At 39.2% G+C, this 14,923-nt stretch overlaps 2 protein-coding genes across 3 annotated transcripts; one reads left to right on the plus strand and one right to left on the minus strand.

Annotated features, from left to right (window-relative positions):
• Positions 1–181: 181 nt before the first annotated feature.
• Positions 182–2,772, plus strand: dnali1 (dynein axonemal light intermediate chain 1). 2 transcript variants are annotated; one of them, XM_022764339.1, is made up of 6 exons: positions 182–378; positions 1,290–1,426; positions 1,507–1,676; positions 1,879–2,057; positions 2,338–2,502; positions 2,613–2,735. In XM_022764339.1, exons 1-6 carry the CDS (start codon positions 298–300, stop codon positions 2,646–2,648), a joined length of 768 nt encoding a protein of 255 aa, XP_022620060.1. In that variant the 5' UTR covers positions 182–297; the 3' UTR covers positions 2,649–2,735. The 2 variants fall into 2 exon arrangements, with proteins under 2 accessions (XP_022620060.1, XP_022620059.1); XM_022764338.1 differs by having other exon boundaries at positions 2,338–2,772.
• gnl2 (G protein nucleolar 2) lies at positions 2,745–12,187 on the minus strand. Its single transcript, XM_022764337.1, has 16 exons — positions 11,981–12,187; positions 11,186–11,270; positions 10,972–11,066; positions 10,373–10,512; positions 8,564–8,748; positions 8,406–8,472; positions 8,140–8,298; positions 7,911–8,024; positions 6,567–6,695; positions 5,407–5,511; positions 4,825–4,983; positions 4,601–4,708; positions 4,004–4,488; positions 3,630–3,712; positions 3,428–3,507; positions 2,745–3,251 (listed from the first exon to the last, which is right to left on the minus strand). Exons 1-16 carry the CDS (start codon positions 12,042–12,044, stop codon positions 3,108–3,110), a joined length of 2,202 nt encoding a protein of 733 aa, XP_022620058.1. The 5' UTR covers positions 12,045–12,187; the 3' UTR covers positions 2,745–3,107.
• Between the last annotated feature and the right edge of the window lie 2,736 nt (positions 12,188–14,923).

A 14,923-nucleotide genomic window follows, 5' to 3' on the forward strand; every position in this document is an offset into this window, starting at 1 on the left:
TACCTAAAAATTAAAATTACAGCAAGTACAAACCCAAAAGTGCTTCAACTGTCTTCTTATGTCGTTCCAATTAAATATATATGATTAATATGTATATTTGACAAAGGATATTATTAACTGCATCGCGGATTCCACTCGGGCAAACTATAGTGGAGCGCCGGGGAACTGTTGCCATGAGAACGCAAACAGCTCTAACTTTTTGTCAACAGCACCAATATTTCTCCAACTGAAGCCCATACCTAGAAGCTTCTGATTTTAGTGAACAGCTTTATCATTATTATTTAATGGTAAAACACAATGCTTCCACCGACCGAATCTCTCCTGAAATACAACACTCCAGTTTTGGTCAGCAAAAGCACAGACAGGAAATCACCAAAGGTGAGTTTGCCAGCAACGCCAGCCAAGTTTAGTGAACGTTACCTAGGTACCGTCGGATGGAGGATTGAAGCAGTTCCAGGCAGAGGCGTAGAAAAACAGATAATGAGTAAAAATGAGAAAAGAATATATTATTTACAAGCTAGATGTATGCTGATGTGTGCCATGTATGCCAGGAAAGAACAGCTTGACATGTGTATCTTTATTTATTTATTTATTTTATTTTATTTTTTACTATCGCTGACGTGTGTGTGTGTGTGTGTGTGTGTGTGTGTTTCAAATATATACAGTCCTGCGCAAAAGGTTTAGGCACTGGTGAAAAAATGCTGTGTGCACTCACAGTTTTTCAAGATACTTAGCAGGCAGGTAACTTGCCACAGTTCTTCTGTGGATTTAGACCGTCTCAGTATCTTCTGTCTCATCATGTAATCCCAGACTGACTCTAGAGATCAAGGGTCTGTGAGGGCCAGATCTTCTAGTTCTTCATGACTCTGTTTGAGGTCTTGCTGCACAATGGTCACAACTGGTAGACATGAGTCCCTGGCAGGTTTTACTTCAATTTAAGGGGTGGCAAGCCACAAAGGTTGTATTCATTTGTCTAATTAACACCTGCCTGAAATATTTTAATGTTAGACCTGAATCAATGATATTCATTAAATGAAATATATTCATTTAGAAAACCTTCCCCTTGGTGTTCTACAGCAACAAGCATCAAAGTGTCAAATGTTAACTCTTGAAATGCTTACACAAAAACAATGGCAGGTCTAAAAAGAAAAAAAACTAACACTTTGACTGCAAATGGTTCAAGCATTGAAATTACAGCTAATTAAAGGTATCAGCTATTTTAGAAGTATTTAATTAGGATAGGTTACATAAAGTACACACCATGTCTCACATTAAACACTTCACCACAGGGGCGCCCTTTGAGAGTGAGCCCTCAGCAGCCTGTTGACTCAGGCCCTGTTCCACCACCTCCTAAATCCAAATCCGCCTCCACTGAGGCCACCAGGCAGGAAAATGAGGAGATCCTGAATGCTATCCTTCCACCCAGGTATAGTTTCCCCCATCTACAGTATATTGCTCAGCAGGTTTAACCCACTTTGTCATCTATCTCAATTTCTGCTGTTGCAGGGAATGGACGGAGGGGAACCAACTGTGGGTGCAGCAAGTGTCCAGTGCACCTTGCACAAGAACAGATGTTGTGCATCTTGAGGAACTCTTAGACATGAAGCTGCAGCAAAGACAGGCCAGAGAAACAGGAATCTGTCCTGTCCGCAGGGAGCTCTATTCTCAGTGCTTTGGTAAAGAGGAGTCTGAGATGCTGGTGATCACTGAGGTCACTGTAGCTACAATAATGGAAGAGACATAAATAGCTAAATGGCCTGGATTATAGCTAGTGTTGAGATGCCAATGTCTAGATTTTTTTCTTTAATAGGCACATTTTCACCCACGACAACAGAAACTCAACTCTTATTATCCTCTTTCTCTTTCTATTACTTGAAGATGAGCTGATCCGACAGGTGACCATTAACTGTGCTGAGAGGGGTCTGCTGCTGTTGCGGGTTAGAGACGAGATTCAAATGACTATTGCTGCCTACCAGACACTGTATGAAAGCAGCGTGGCGTTTGGCATGAGGAAGGCACTGCAGGCTGAGCTGGGAAAGGCTGACATGGAAGAAAGAGTAAGGGCATTGAATTATTTATGTTATTTGTTATGGATTACAAATACAGAGGAACGATAACCTGAAAAGCCAACACTGACATTTATAGTTAATTGAGAGATTTAATTTGCCAGTCCTTTAAAACTATGGGAGTACAAGTGTACAATTGTTTTTCAATTGGGTGTCCAGCAGAGAGCACCATTTCTCTATTAGAGTAAAGTAAGGATGGTGGCAGTACACTTTGCAGAATTGATACTTCCTTGTGTCTAACTAATTTACAAGTGTTTTATTACATATCTAGATTTCTGATCTGGAGACTGAGAAACAAGCCCTGAAGGACCAACTGAACGAACAGAAAGCTAAATGCGATGCAATTGAAAAGAGAGAAAATGAAAGGCGACAGCTGGAGGAAAAGAAGCACGCAGAGGAGGTACAGGCCCTGAAGAAAAGCTATCAGCAACTCAAGGTGAGGTTTCATAGTTACATGCTTAAGAAAAATGTCCTCTTAAGATCAAGCATCAATAGTAACTATGTCTGTCCCAAGATTTGTATGAGCGTATTTGTCTTTCTTTTCAGACCCAACTGGAAGGAATCATTGCACCAAAGAAATAACTGGAACAAGCAAAAACTGAGTTGCCATTTCCAAGTACAAAATGTTACTTTGTCCTTTGTCTTGTTTGTCAATGAAATCAATTCATGTAAACTTCACTGTGTGTAATTAGCAAATATTTAATTTTTCTTTAACAGTGTGACATGACAAGTACAATTCAAACAATTACTATACATTTCTCTTGAACGTCAAGAGAGCATTACATTAGTAAATGTTGAATGAAATGTCACTCAAAAAAAGAAAGGGGCTGAAAGGAAAAGAAAGTTGAAAAGGCAAGATAGTCACTTTCCTGAGGGACAGTTAAGGTCACGATAAGGCATCAAGTGGCCACTTAACAAGGACCATTTAACACTCAGTTAGCATTCCACCTTTTATCAACTCTGCATTTTCAATAAAAACATGGCCTTTTTGGCCAATTTAAACAAAGATTTATTACATGTGTTGTGTTTTATAACGGGAGTCTACTGCTTTGATCTTTTGGCCTTTTGGCCCTCTGTGGCTGATGCTGGGGCCTTTCTGTTCTTGTTCTTGTTTTTCACATTGTGTGTTTCGTAATAGCGCACGCCAACTTTCTTCGTCCTCTTAGCACGATCCATTGCTCTTCTCTGTAGAGACAAACAAAGAGAAACAGAGGGGGAGAAAACAATGAATTTTTCTGCTGCAAAACACCAGGGCTTTGATCTTCATTTATGTTACATCAGTAAAAAGGATTAGACATTCATATAATGTATCTACTCAAAGACTGGCCTGTTTGACATCAGAGAGAACAAACACTGCATACCTGTTTAGAGGTCAATCTGTGCGGCTTGGTGGAGTCATCGTCCTCCTCAGCTTTCCTCTTCTTGCTCCTCTGGTTTGCAGCTGAATTCAAACAAAGATTAACAAAGTTGATGCTTGTGTCTCTTACCAAATCTGATACATCTTCTAAAATAATTTCTGCATTCAGCACCAAATAAAGTCATGATGAACATGTTGATGACTACCTTTCTTTTGTGCTTGCTCAGCTGCTGCCGCTTGTTTAGTCTTGATGTCTGTGAACGCTTTGTCAGACAGTGCCTTAGGTATCCTGTCCAAAGAGAAGAATAAAGTAAATCAATACTCAACAAGGCAAAAAGGTCACTCTTGTTAGGAACTGCTGAAATGAACAGTAATTAAAATAATCTCACTGTAGCTATACAACTGTCATTTGACTGCAAAAGTTATAGAAACAGGACACTTATCAGAAAGTCAAACTTATCACTGCTAGTTCTCAGGAGATAAAAGGCTGGTTAGCATGGACCTTCATTTTACTTCACTGGATAAAAGACATGAGGGCAAAGAAAATAAGTAAGTGAGGTTTGGTTGAGGGCAGACTGACCGGATCGCAGAAAAGCGTTTGGATTTGGCCCGGTCCAGGAACTGCTTGTATTTAGTGATCTTCTCATCCAGCTCACGGATTACCTCGCGTGAACTCTTGTTGCTGTTTTCTGCTTTGCCAGTCTGAACTGTAGTGGGTTCGGAGTCCTCAGTTCCTCCATCAGCTGGCCCAACACTGGTCCTGTCTTCCTCTCCATCCTCTTCTTCCTCACTATCTTTCTCGTCATCAGAGCCGGAGAAGTCAGACATGTCCAGGTCAGGCATCTCCACGGGAACCAAGTCTTCTTCGCTGAACTCAGGTGCCACATTAATCTTGCCAAAGTTCTGTCGCACATTAGCCAGAATCTTCTGTACTTGCTCCTTCTGTCTCTGCTGCTGCTGCTGCTGGTGTTCCTCATGTTCCTCTGACATGGCGCCCGGATTGTCTGGCTGTTCCTCCTGCACATTCTCAGCTACCTTTGAGGGTCCTTCAACTGGCAATAGCTCCTTGTATTAAAAAATAACAATAAAAACTGGTTGACGCATAGGGCACAGGTTGGTGTAGAAAAAAAAGTAATTTACTGAACAAACACAGGTGGAAAATACAGTAAACTATCACCTCTTGATCCCCCTCAGGTCCAGGGGGTTTCACAAAGAAGGGGATACGTCCTCTCTGCCAATCGTTCAACACCATTTTGGAGACCGTAGAGAGATCTGGCTCACCACCCTGCACAATACCGGGAATAAGATTTAAAACCAGTGGTCCACATACACTTTGCTATTTAACTGAAAGCCATCAAAGCCATATTGCTGGTTAAGGTCCTGGTTAAGGACCATTCAGACCTTTAAAAGTTTCCCAGAGCGAAATGCCAGCTTCTCAAGAAAGTCTTCAGCAGAGTCCCAAGTAGGGATGCGGTAGGTCTTCTGAATGTATTCTGGTTTGGCCCGCTCCAGTACTGCCCCAATGTGCTCCTCTGGGTTCCTGATCTTCTCCACTTGAACCTATGTTAGGAAAGGGAAGAAGAAAGCGTGCAATTGAAGATATGAACCTGCAACCTTTCAGTTACGGAGACTGCATGGCCTACATGTTAAATCTATGATCCGGAAAAAGGATCTTGAGGATCAGAATTGGAGCTGATCAAGGCATTGTTTTAACAGCTGGGCATTAGCACTATGAAGACCAATCCACTTTAAAGTCTTTGTTCATTACTCTCCAGTTACTCAGGAGCTGTCAAAAATGCCACATTAGCAGTTGGTGGATTAATTGGAAATAACTTGAACAGTGTTTCTGCAAAGAACCACTGCTGGTAATTTTTCCAGATGCTACTGTTTTTCATTGCTATGAGGAGCAAAAGTTGTATTGGTATTGTGGCAGATATCACAAAACCTCAACAGATAACGGGAAAAAATGATACAGAGACTTACCACTCCTTTCAAGACAATATCAGATTCACTGTCTTCTGAAGGGTACACAACACCGGGGCAGTCAATGAGGAAGATGCGCCTCATTAAAGTGATGTACTGCCACACCTAAAATGGAAAACGACAAATGTTAAGTGAACGTTTCACACAACGTGAAATCTATTTCAACTTGTTACTATTTACTGACATGAAAAGATGAGCCAAATACGATGAGCCAGCCAGCAAAATGTAAAACAAATGTAACTTTGGGAAAAGCAAATACTATATTCACAATCTCAGTTTCTTTTCTCTCTCCCAGTAAAAAAACTTAAATGACTGGTTCATCAGGTAGAAAGATTTTAAAGTAACTATTCACATAAACACAAATGCATATCCAGTCTACAAAAAATAGAGGAATGAGAGTAACAGCAGTGCTGCGGATCATGAGCTTGTTTGGCTGTCAGTAAACAGCGTCAAATGTGTGGTGAGAATCAAAGACAAGGTGGGAAATAAAAAGTGTGCTGGCCACAGGCCCATCAGATTCAATGGTTAGGTGTGCATATAAATCTCCTTTCTGTTGTGGTCCAAGTTCACAACTTTCGCAAGCATGGAAAAGTAAAATATATTTTCCCCTTTCTTTCCCCTTGACCCTTCTTTTGACATTTGGGTTTTCAGACCCTTGTTCGTTTCCAAACAGGATAAGCAGCCCAAGAGAGAGGAAATTAAGGATAAAAATGGTTGTTGTTCTTTCTCTTGGCCTTGTCTCCACTTAGATTTTCAGCTATATAGTTAAGAACACGGAGCAGACTACTTCTGTTGTTGCAGCTATCAACAATTACTGAGTTTAGAAAGGTAACATGTATCTTTTGACCTCCCGACCCCTCCCACTGAATCAAACCTCCTTTTGGCTTCATATATGATTCAAACACCAGAGAGCTTATGTACTATTGCTCTGATCATTTCTTTCAGTATTCTACTGTTTTGGCATTGGAGCTACATCAGACAAATGTCCATTATGTTGCGATGGACTGCACAGTTTTTCATCTGAATCTACTGCCAGACGTCTTCAGTGTTAATATAAACCACAATGTATGCAAACCTGTAGAGCTGACATTAATAATCATTGTAGTGTGCTATACAGGACTGCCTCCTGCAGCGTGGCTGAGATGATGCATCGATGTTACCTTTGTTTCTCCAGCGAGTGGTGCCACATTGCAGACCTTCTTAGACCGCAGTGTGTTGATGACTGAGCTCTTTCCCACATTAGGGTAGCCAATGAAACCCACGCTTATCTGTTTCTTGTCTGTGTGGAGCTGTGGGAGACGAAAAATAAAGTCAGAGTGTTGTGTTTCGTAAACAACGGTCTCAGTCTGTCTTCAGTTCATGGAGGTAATTTTAGATGGGGCTCTGTTGCCATTAGCAATAAAATAAGTGGACTTGTCATTGCTCCAGAACTATGTTCGTTCAAAACACATACCAAAGAATATCTTAAAAAGGATTTTTTTATGTAAACAAGAGAATCACGAAGGTCTAAAACCTTTTAAAAACAAGAGGTAAATTCTGAAGACTGTTTTGGAAAAGGTTTTCTGCCTTGTTATCTCCTGACTTTTTGGAGAATATGGTCCAACAGAGAGAAACTTTTACAGGGAAAGGAACACACAAGTTTTTCTGTGTCTTTCCCATAAAAGCCTCTTTAAATCACAATATTAAATCTAACGAGAACATTCCATTTGAACATCAAACCCTTTCGATTTCTTGACCTTTTAGGTCTTCCCACGCTTTCATAAACACGCTTCATTCCATAGCCACTACGCCACATTGCATGATCAGGTAGGTTCAGACAAAACCTTTTATATCAGTGAATGTAAAATTAGGTCTGGTTAGAAATGTATGTTATCATGTAGTAAATGTTTTGGAAATGTGTTTAAGGAACTATTCTTAAATTAAAAAATACTACAGGAATGTCTTTTGAATAATCCAGTGAATAAAATGTTAAAAAAAAAAAAAAAAAATCAAGCTACTTTATCCTCACATTGATGTATATATCTAATGACGTCAGTCATTCTAATGTTACCACATAGCAAGTGATAGCAAAGTTCTACCAACTGTCCTCTTCATAATTTCACACAGTCATATTTCTCAACTCTTCTGTTTATACATAAAAGAAAAAAGTTAGTGATATAAAAGTGATATAACCATGTCTTTTAATGAGGAGATGCAATGGCTCTTATCTTGCAAATTTTACAAAGTATATTAAACAAATGAATTGTGATAATAGTGAAATAGGAATAATGAATTATACTGTGTAAACCATTAGTTCATAGCTTCGATGACAATAAGAAGAAAGTACATCTTTTACAAGTGTAAACAGATACACTCAAAAACCACAGAGATGCCATAAACCAAAAACTACTGAAATGGCAGATGTGACGGTTCCACACACTGGTTTGTTATTGGATCAGGAAATGATTTAGGCTTGTGACAAATTAAACGTATTATGCCATTATGAATTGCGGACGTGTGCTTACCTTTCCAAACTGCCTGAGCAGCTGGATGAGGGAGCCTTTACCAAACGAATTGGTGAGGCTGGCATGGAAAGCCAGAGTGGGGTACTCTTGGGACAAAACAGCGACCCACCGTTTCTGGTCCAAAGTTGAGGGAAGGAAAAAAATACAATCATGTGATTAAGTACCATGAAAGACAGATCTCTCAGTCAAACAGGGGAAACAAAAGACAAACATGTTGTAAATATCTTACCGTGACCCAGGTGGGGATGAGATCACACTTGTTTAGCACAAAGATCAGATGTTTCCAGGGTTTCTCCTTCTTCAGATATGTCTCTATGCTTTTGGAGCGTGTTCCCATGGGATCACGGGCATCCAGCACTTGGATGATGACATCAGATGAGTCAATCACCTATTACAATAAAACAGTTAGAGATGAAGAATGTCCCATCAACTCTTTGATGTACTAACTCCACATTAACATAATGCATGGTACTGAGGGAGGGAGGGAAACGATACCTTGTAAAGTTCTCCCCAGATCCTCTTGGACTGACCCTTCTTGAAGATTTCCTCACGTGCTTCCTCCCTGTTGCAAATTGAAAATTTAGAAAACAATATATTCCTACCTTACCTTTTAATGTCATATGTATTGATATAGTATCTACTGAGAGTCTTACCGGACTCCTGTATCCTCAGTCACCAGGTCTTTGTCCTTGTCTGCACTGTAGCTCAGGGCTGAGGCCTCAGCCTGCTCGACGAGGTCTTTCACATCCCCCACCATGAGACTGGGCCTTTTCCTCTGAGACTTAGGTCCAAATGTGGTCTCAAAACCCTCCGTGTCTAGAATGTGCACCTTGGAGTTCTGCAGTTGTAGAAAAAGAGAAAATGATGAGATCAGACCTGTGTTACAGCTCTGACCAGAGATATTTTACTCTGCTTGAGACAAATGTAATGTGTACTTTTTAAGTTATTTGTCATCATTTAATACAAAGTATGTGACAATACTGAGTTTGAATCTATTACAGGTGTTTTTTTATTTACTACACCTTCATTGTGCATATTTAGCAAGACGAATATATAGGGAACACAACCTTATGTAATACAGCGTTCATTAGTGTTTTTTATATTATTTGTTGATAGATGGTTGTGTGGATCCGTTCCATGAAGGTTTGGACAAACTTTCTTAAAAAGTAGACCAATATGGGACAGTCCAGTACAGTAATGTTGTATTGAAACAGATGGGGCAAAAGGAGGAAAGGTTTTTGTCAGTGTTCGATGAGGTCAAAGTGATGCGGTTCTCTGAGCGGTGTCAGACAGAATCACACAAAAAATGCATACAGTCAGCAGAACACCCAAGTATGCAACAACCAAGCCAATGAAACAGCCAAGTCTGCGTCCATGCTGTGTTCCAATTATCTTAAAACACAAGCCATACGCTATTGCAACACTGCCATGAGGGGTGGGGGACAATCAGTTCACAGCTTTGTCACAAACAATGCTGTTAAAGGCTTCAGGTTGCCTTGACTATCTGCCAAGATCTTCTACAGGGCCTCCTCGGTCTTTGAAAGAAAAAAAAAAAACAAAAAAAAAACATTTCCTCTACTGAACCACAAACTAGTTTAATCCACCTTCCTTTTTGGAACAAGATCGTTCCACTGGTCAATCAATGGTCAGATGTCTGAATTGAGGATTCACAAGTGTTTAACTAAAACCATCAAATGTCAGGACTTGGTTGTGAGACTGTTAGCAAATAAAAATGTATTCACTAAGACAGGAAAAACAATACTGTACGTACATATGCATGAATCCTGACCTGACAGACTGATCACATATACTCATGATTTCAATGAACTGAGCACAACAAGAAATGAAAGAAAAGAAATATACCACAACACGTACTTTTCTCTCAAATTGTCAATAATTAATTAGCCATAAAAGTAACAGAAAATATTATTATCTTGTTACGCTTCAAGCTATATGCCTAACTTCAATGAGGGACTACAGTATATTTAAAAAATAAAGAGGACTGAAAGAGACCCAATGATATGTTGGAAGAGAACAAAAAGAAGTGGATGTTATTTGGAATCATGTTGGTTTTTCGGATGGAAAAGTTACAGCCTGGCAGAAGGCAACTTTTTGATGCCAAGCACAGCGAAAATACACTCAAGGTCACAGTAGGGCAGTGAGAATTGAATGAGGATTAAAGGGAGGACTGGTGTTCATCTCACCTCATAAAATATCTTGAAACAAGCTACTGAGGAAACAGAGGCATGATTCTCAGCGCTCGATATAAGCCAGGTAAAAATGTCAATACTTTTATAAGCCTGTGCGATAAAAATTTATAGGTGTAAATTCGGATTAACAATGTTCATCCCCTGTGGAGGGCCTTCCTAGAGCCACGAGAACCATCATAGAGACTGCACAGGACAAAAAATCATTCTTCCCTTCAAGAACAGTAAAAAGTGATTTATACCCTTTATACTCACATGGGCTTTGACTCTATCATGCAAAAGGGACATGGGGAGTTTGCTTTGTCTCATCACCACACGATATGGATCCTTTTGTACTGCTCCCATCTCTTCCTGGAACTTCTGGAGAGACGACTGTTTGATCACTCGGGTATTTGCTGAAATACAGTCGATGGAGATGCATGTGATGTTGTGAATTCAGATATCCCATCTTTGATCATATTTATAAACCTTTGTTTTATCGATTTCCCATTTTTTCCTCTGACTCACTGATGAGTTAAATCAAGGGTACTCAAACTTATTAATTAAATTTGAATTTAAATTTAAATTTATCTAACAGCAGCAATTGGCACTCACGTGTAGTACATTGCTCTCCAGATAGATTATAAAACTGCCATAACGATCAGGTTTTGTTAAGGGCAGCAAGGTAAATATAAACAGGCAACAAGTGTTCAGTGTTGCCTTGTTTAAACAAACATGAAAACATATAAGCGTAATGCATTCTGAGGTGTAGTAGCCACAGACACAGACAGAGAAAACATAATATGCTGACAACTACCAAAGAAAACACTGTGAGAAGATAGACAACATACACAACAGTAAGGAGGTGCACCTACCAAACCATTTGATGTTCGGTTCAACTCTGGCTACAGTCCCTGGAGCCACTGTTGACTGGTACTGTAAAGGTTTGATGACTTTTCCACGGTTATTACTGGAAACACAAGTTCATAGTCAGTTTGAAGATAACACTTACCGTCATATTTAACTTCCACTTAGACAATCTGCCAATCAGCAGTTCACGAAAATAATCATCAATTTATCATCAATTACCATCTCTGCTTTTGTCTGTACATATTCAGACGCTTGATAGTTGATCGGTCCCTCATGTTGTTCCCACCAGCACCCTTGAGTCGATCTGAGAAATACACACAGTTACTTTAATGTTTTTGTCTGTTAAAAAAACAGCCCTGTAATAAATTCTACTTGTAGATAGGTTATATGTTTATTCTTTAGTTGAAATTGTTTTAGAGAAGTATTGATTGGATTTTATGGTAATTTTTGAGTCTGTAAATTGTGGTGCTGTTGAGTTGTATTGCTTTACACTGAGAAGTGTTTCCACCATTTTGTCTCTGAAACAGTTTCTATAAATATATGACATTATAACCTATATGAAGGTTTCATCTATTGTAGGACATCTGCATTTGACTATACCAGTTACAGCTATGTGAAACTGACAACTGAGTTTATGTTCACTTTTCAAGGAGCATCGAAGCTGCTTTAGGTGACACCTTACGATCAGTTTGTAATAGCAGTTGTCTCCAGACTTTGGGAACAATTAGTCTTAACACTTTCTCTCAAAGCTGAATGCTTCAGTGTCAAATTTAAAAGGCCTAACGCTAACGCTACAGCGTGTGTTGTAGCAGTAGCTAAAGTTAATCTTTTATTTAAGACACCCCGGGTTGTGTGATTCATTTTGACACATTTCATGTATAATATTAATGACTAGTTTAACTTAACGAAGGTAAATGAGCCACACATGTATTTTCCAGAGCACAGTATCGTCCGGTTAGCAAAAATTAGCATTAGCTGTAAACAAACGGTGTGGCTAATGGGGGGTTAGCTCACCAGGGTTGCTGCTGGACGATGAGGGGTTTATCGAGCTTTTCCCCTTAAAGCGAGGCTTCACCATTTTGACCGCTTAGTCGGCAAAGCCTTGTACAGAGAAAAAAAACGGTAGACACCACTTGGAGATGTCTGAAAGCGTTGTTGTCGTTGTTATTCCCCTCAGTTGGAAACTGTACACTGTACACGTGTTGGTACGGGGAAGCAGGAAGGACGTCATCGAGGAAACAACAACGACAAGAACCAATCAGAAAGCTCCTGTGACTACAACTGTGCACAGGACGTCGGTATGTTGCAATAATTGTATGTGTTTGAAATTGCTTTGAGCTCTTAACATTGATTAATTTAAAATGAAAGCATGTGAAACTCTGAGAGGTAAACTTAACATTTATCCTGAAATAATTAAGAACATTGCCTTCCGAAGTAGATTAATTAAAAAAAAAAAAAACAGCAAATCAAGCATCCGTTACTTTGAAAGACTAGTTGCAAAATAATTTCAACAGAATCTAGACCTCAGTAACAGTCTTACTCTTAACTTTATGTAAATGTTGAATTGCTATGCTCTTTTTATCCCAGAAGGGGGTGCAACACAGTTTCCATTAGGAAGCTGTCATATGCCAACATGTCCTGCTGAATATCCATGGTCTGCTATGCTTACTTCAGTCCATCATTACCTGAGGAGGCTGCTGTTTGCAATTTGAAGTGAATAATGAGGGTCACAGGAGGCACAAGACTTGAAAGGAAAATAAGTTTTGCTTGATAAAAGAGGTGTGGTAGCAGAATAAATGTGTTTAGGCTAAAATAGGGGGAAAAAAAGCATCTACGAACAGGGCTGTGGCAGGGAGTTTTGATATACTGAGGTTATGAGCGTCCCTGGTTCACCAAAAAAGTTTCAAGAAAGTTTTTTAATTGTTGAATTATATGTTTTGCCCAATATGAAGTTCTAGCTGCTGATTCAAAGCCTGCGGCACACTACAAGGAATACAATTGGTGGGGAATTACTGAATACTATTATTTTTTGTTGTCCCAAAAGAACCAAGAACATGGCCTCAGTGTCCTCAGTGGTGGCTATGGCATTGCTTATGAAATGCAAAAATAATTAGATCAAATATACAAATTCACATTGAACAAGTATAATTATGCTATTAATGTTGTTTCTCTATATTCATATAAGTAATTTTGAAGGATTCACCCTGACTAAGAGGAAAAAACAAAACAAAACAAAAACAATACTCCCAGGACAATATTATACTTCTCCTACCCAGGCCAATGATTCTCATTAATGCAGAACTAACGCAGGCCTTCAGTCGGCCTATTTGACACCAGAATGTATGAAAGCCCAAATTTGTCTGGTTGTGATGATGCTGCCTTCACAGTGTGTATGATATGTTACACAAGTGTGGCCTGGTGCCAAGGTAGGCAAGTTTGTAGAGACTCCGGTCTGGAGAGGCGCCATCCAGTATTCAGTTTATACAGCAGGGAGACCAAGGAATGTTCTCTGTTCATTTTCATACACATGAAATTGGAACTGACTGCATCAGCAATCCAATGCAATAAATGATTTTTTAAATCAGAAAGTAGCATTTTTTGTTTCCTTTTTAGGCTGAAATCCATGCAGAAGAAAATCCAAGCAGAAGAAACAAAAAGAATCTGTTTAGGTTCAATCCAAACACTTCTTCCTTTTTAAAATCCACATTTACAATATAAAAATCCTCCATACAAAGCATATTTATGCAGACAGGAGAGAAACAAACATTGTTAAATCCCTATAATTTTAAGCCAACTTTATTTAAACTCAAATGGTTTAAAGTTATAGTTACAGACAGAGGTTGTTTCTCTTGCAGTTTCCTACAATTTTTCCCTTTAAATGTGACCATTTTCAGTCTTATGCCTAAACACAACCTTCTCGTTTGGCCCAATTACAGCACTTAAGTGATAAGATCCATTGAAGAGTGCTGACTTAAAATACACACCCATTTCTGCATGTTGTAGTTGCCTTTTTGCATCTGATAGACCTTAGTGAAGTCTTTAGAATAACTAAATTATCATCATTGTATGTAGTGTCTTCAAGTCCAACACAGCTTAATGAGAGTCCGTTTGAAACCCTTATTCATAGGACTGGTTGAAACACTTTGTAGCAAAAGACTGAAATGAAGATGATTTTTTTTTGTTAGTCTGGGGAAATTTAGTTTCCTTCCATAAAAAGCCACCACTAGTTAACCTCTTCAATTAGAAGAGGCACTAAACACAGTTTACAGTATGTAGTCTCAGTCATTCTGTCATCAGAATGAATGCAGGGTATATTTTGTCTGTCTTCACATCCGTATTCAGCGGTTGTGCATTTTACAGCTGCTGAACCAACAGGTTGGCTGAACTTCATGTGACCTTGATTTGCATGAAAGTGTGTATTTAGGCACAGTGCTGACACAACTGAGAAAACTAAATGATTGTGCAAGCATCAATCAGAATGGAACGGGACAAGGATTGACCATCCATCTACCATCTGTGACAGACTGACCACAATTTATGATTGATGCCCCTCAGCAGCAGGAAGAAAACCAGACTTATGCAAGGCTTATAAACAATTTTAAACCCATAAATCTTATGATAGGGCGCATATGGTGCATAAACAAGAGGGAAAAACGAACTAATGTGTTCACCTGGAAGTAGAAAATCCAGTAATTTTAGTAACATTATATTGCACGCCTGAACAATATTCTGTACCAAGCAGGCATCAGCAGTTGCTCTGTTCTTGTTTCATATAAACATAAAAACACATAAATAGCAACCATAAATTAAACAACTACAATAAATAGCAGATTTGGGGAGCAGTTTTATATTACAACACACAATTCTGTTGTACACTATATTTTATAGACCCATATAACTGGAAAAAAAAGTTAGAACAGAGGAGCTCCATGTTCTCTGGCCTCCCATAAGGGTGCT

The sequence above is a fragment of the Seriola dumerili genome, unplaced genomic scaffold (genome assembly GCF_002260705.1).
Source record: "Seriola dumerili isolate Sdu_G_001 unplaced genomic scaffold, Sdu_1.0 BDQW01000533.1, whole genome shotgun sequence".
Lineage (NCBI taxonomy): Eukaryota > Metazoa > Chordata > Actinopteri > Carangiformes > Carangidae > Seriola > Seriola dumerili.

Coding starts and splice junctions, on each gene's coding strand:
- dnali1 (XM_022764338.1), top strand. CDS start 298: ATGCTTCCACCGACCGAATCTCTCCTGAAATACAACACTCCAGTTTTG. Junction 1,427..1,506: donor AATGCTATCCTTCCACCCAG/GTATAGTTTCCC, acceptor CTGCTGTTGCAG/GGAATGGACGGAGGGGAACC. Junction 2,058..2,337: donor AGGCTGACATGGAAGAAAGA/GTAAGGGCATTG, acceptor TTACATATCTAG/ATTTCTGATCTGGAGACTGA.
- gnl2 (XM_022764337.1), bottom strand. CDS start 12,044: ATGGTGAAGCCTCGCTTTAAGGGGAAAAGCTCGATAAACCCCTCATCG. Junction 8,299..8,405: donor TCTGGGGAGAACTTTACAAG/GTATCGTTTCCC, acceptor TTATTGTAATAG/GTGATTGACTCATCTGATGT. Junction 4,489..4,600: donor GACCTGAGGGGGATCAAGAG/GTGATAGTTTAC, acceptor TTTTAATACAAG/GAGCTATTGCCAGTTGAAGG.